The 3,421-nt window shown below is 46.9% G+C and overlaps 1 protein-coding gene across 1 annotated transcript in view; it reads right to left on the bottom strand.

Moving 5' to 3' along the window:
- Pmar_PMAR024162 (hypothetical protein) overlaps positions 1–1,098 on the bottom strand; it is a gene marked incomplete at both ends in the record, with an annotated part of 1,357 nt that extends 259 nt beyond the window's left edge. Inside the window, 2 exons of the mRNA XM_002777276.1 lie at positions 257–449; positions 539–1,098. Coding sequence (XP_002777322.1) covers positions 257–449; positions 539–1,098 — 753 coding nt within the window. The remainder of the gene's footprint in view (positions 1–256; positions 450–538) is intronic.
- Between the last annotated feature and the right edge of the window lie 2,323 nt (positions 1,099–3,421).

The raw sequence follows: 3,421 nt of genomic DNA on the forward strand, positions 1-3,421 counted from the left end.
TTGTCGGTAGCACGTGGCTGCGAAAAGAAGTAGTAGTCGCCATCTTTCGTGTGGAACATGCCGTTGCCCTGTGGATCTTGATGATATTGGTATATCGCCATCGAGTACCCGAACAAATCGTCGGAACAGGAGGCTCGAACGAGGAGAGGCACCTGAGATTTAATGGGGACATCAATTATATTTTATAATTTATATATCCGGGATACGCACTCAGGAACGAAGACGACGAGCTGATCACGATACTGTTTGTGCTCACTTCCAGAACAATCTTGCTTGGATCCACACCAGCCACAGTGGCGTTCTTGATGGCTTGTTCAGCGAACTTGTCTGTGTTAAACGCGATTGTCTCCTCCTTGTCACAGTATTTCGGCCACAAAGAGAGGAAAGTTGTCTTCGGGATTCCTCCCAATTTGGCCTTCGCGAATGCATCCAGCTGGGAAGGCTGCACCCTGACAATCCAACTGTATCTGGTGATTCTAACCGGCCCAATATACACGCGAGATGCTACTGGGGGTTTCTCATGCACCGCAAGACTCACCGGATCGAAGAAGTCAACTTCATCTCATTGAAAACCTCTAAAGCCTCCTTCACATGTTGGGTGGTCTGTTCACTATAGGGAAGGAAATCCTTTATCCTGAAGCCGTCGACGGGGAAGTGCTGCAAGAACTTGTCAACATTCTCGCGGAAGAGTGTCTTGTTGAAAGACCCCTCCCGCTCAACTTGCTGGTCGTGCAGGTCACCCAGTATCCTGCCACCTCGAGCTCGCACTTCCTTCCGCAGTGCAATGAACGCAGAGAGATTCCATTGGTCAAAGGAGTGGAAAGCTCCGGAGAACCATATGCTACTCCTTGCCATGATGAGGCCTCCGAGAACGAAGTTTTTGACACCCTTATCGAGAAAGTACTTGAAGTAGCTGCTCCAAGTATAGTTGGGGTTTTGAGGGCATAGAGTTTCGTTCAAGCATAGGGGGCCCTCCTTATCAACCCAAGGATAGTTCAGCTCCTTGTAGAACTCTAGATGGTCACCAGCGGAGGAAGTTGGAGGTGAAAAAGCGGCCGACACAACGGTCAACAAGCAGATGTGGGTGTAGCTCCTCATGGGGTACAAAGGAAGAACAACAACTGTTGGATGCACGTCAAATTCTCAACTGCGACTGTCACAGTTGAGAGAGAGTGGTCGAAGGGTTGTCGTGTGCCAAAGTTGACTCCCAACTGTTACATGCTCTTGGTTAAGCCATTCACCCACGGTGAGAAACCCAACACTTGCATCTGCCCTTGATGATGAGGTTGTCATCAGAAGATGTTTTCAACTTGCTACCAAAGTCCAACCACATCCTGGTGTTACCAAAGGAAAAGATCCCCGGAGTCTCCCTCATTCCGGAGCCCTTCTGCTCTACTAATATCGATCAACTCGCGTACTTCACGTAAAACGCTACCAATGAACAAAATTCCGCACAACCTCGTGCGGCATGAACTTGTCACAAACCGTGCACGGATCAACTGTAAGGAAATAAATAAAGAAGGACAGACAGACAGGAATCCTGTCATGGAATCACCGTTGGAGGCGGCTGTTCAGATCGTCGTAGTGGTATCTCCACGCGCGGCAGTCTCCCCCCAGTCGGAATGCTGAGATGATACTCAGCTTGCACGCTTGCACATTAAGTTCATGTCATTAACGCACAATGCGTGAGCCCTATGTTGGTCTAGGCTGACGGAAACACCTTGTGAAGTGAGCTATCATTCTTCTTACTCTGTGTTTCTGTATTCCACAATCTTGTTGTCGGTGCTTCCAGCACTACTGATGGTACATGAGAAGCAGTATCTCTGCATACTCTGTTTGTGCGCACTTCCAGCAGCTATGATAGAATCTATTAGGTTGGACTCCAACCGTTGGAGCGCACACAGTTGTCTGCATTATGGGTATCAGTCATTTCGATCTCGCTTGATGTAGTGTAACGGTACATCACGAGTACCAGTGCGTCTTTCACTCACTTCTATGACACCTCCTCTGGCTCATTCACAAAGTAGCAAAGGAGCAAATAGCAAAAAAGTGCCAATTAGCTGGAATGTATATTTTCTGCGGCTTTTGCTGTTGTGCTAGTGTGTAAAAACGCTATGGCTGATATACAAAGGAGCAAAGTAGCAAAATTCACTTTACAAATACGCAAATTTGCTGTTTTGTATAACAGAAACTGCTCGAATGAATATCGTTTGCTTGTTTATATTTCAGAAATTTGCTACAATATACAAAAGTTGCAGCTATGTGAAGTGCTACTATGTAACAAAATTGAGCAATATTGCTCAAAAAAGGGGCAAACCAATAAATTGCCCCTTCTACTATTGAGCAAATTGCTACTTTTCAGAGGAGCAATTTGCCGCTTTACGAATGGGCAACCCCGCAATGGAGCAAATTTTTGCTGTTTTATAATCGGAAGAAGAAATTGAAATTTCGCACGCGAGAGTCGAACCTTGGTGGGTTGTTGGTGATTGTGTTGAGCATTGCATTATAGTTCCGAAGTCTCTGAGTGGTGACTATTTCGCAAAGTTCTTTGGTTCTGTCGATATAGATAAGTATAGTTGCAGCACTGGGAGGATGATGGATGGACTATTGTAAGTGGTAGTAGGTCGTTAGTAAAGACTTAGATTCGTTAAGGGTTCGTTGGATTTTCATATTTTCCACATCATTGCAATCCGCACATGGTCACAGAAGGACGAGGGAGCGGATTTGTGTTTAGATGGTAGTTCGTATTGGGCGGAATCACTCGTACTGAGTGATCCGAGATCACTTATTTGGATCAACACGGATCACTCATCTGCAGTGCAGTGCTGTATTGCAGGCACCCCAGTGGTGCCCATGCGAGATGTCGTGACTTTCATACACGCATCCTGATCCTTACATGGCCTATTATGCTCTTCCGTAGTCTGAGCAAATACTGGTCATTGCAGAAAGATGCCCCTCGCGAACGAGACTATCGAGGAAAGAGGCAGGCTGGCTTAGCAGTGCTAAGTTAGCACTCCGCATCTACCCGGTGCTGAACAAGTTCTCCCGAGGTACCAGATGTGAGGAGATAATGCGAAAGTACTCGCCTAACAACAATGCTATTTCATTGGTGGAGGAGTATGAGAGCCACGCGGCAAAAGAATTGCAGCAGAAGCGGTCGAAAGAGGACGAGCGTGAGGAATCGAAGTAGTTTCTCCCATCACTGGAGACTGGCGACCATGTACGCACTCGCAGTAAGGTAGGCACCTCCGTGCCACTGAGTCAGTGGTGCCCAGCTGTTGTAGTTGCTACAAGTAGCTGTCTCGGTGATTGGTAGAGAAAAATTTGGACGTTTCTCAATATGCTTCTCTTGTAGCCCTTAATAGTATCTCTATGAAGGCCCTCTAGTGGTGCCCGGGAGTGAATATTGTGTGCGGAGGGC

Source organism: Perkinsus marinus, assembly GCF_000006405.1.
Source record: "Perkinsus marinus ATCC 50983 genomic scaffold scf_1104296952136, whole genome shotgun sequence".
Taxonomy (NCBI): Eukaryota; Perkinsozoa; order Perkinsida; family Perkinsidae; genus Perkinsus; species Perkinsus marinus.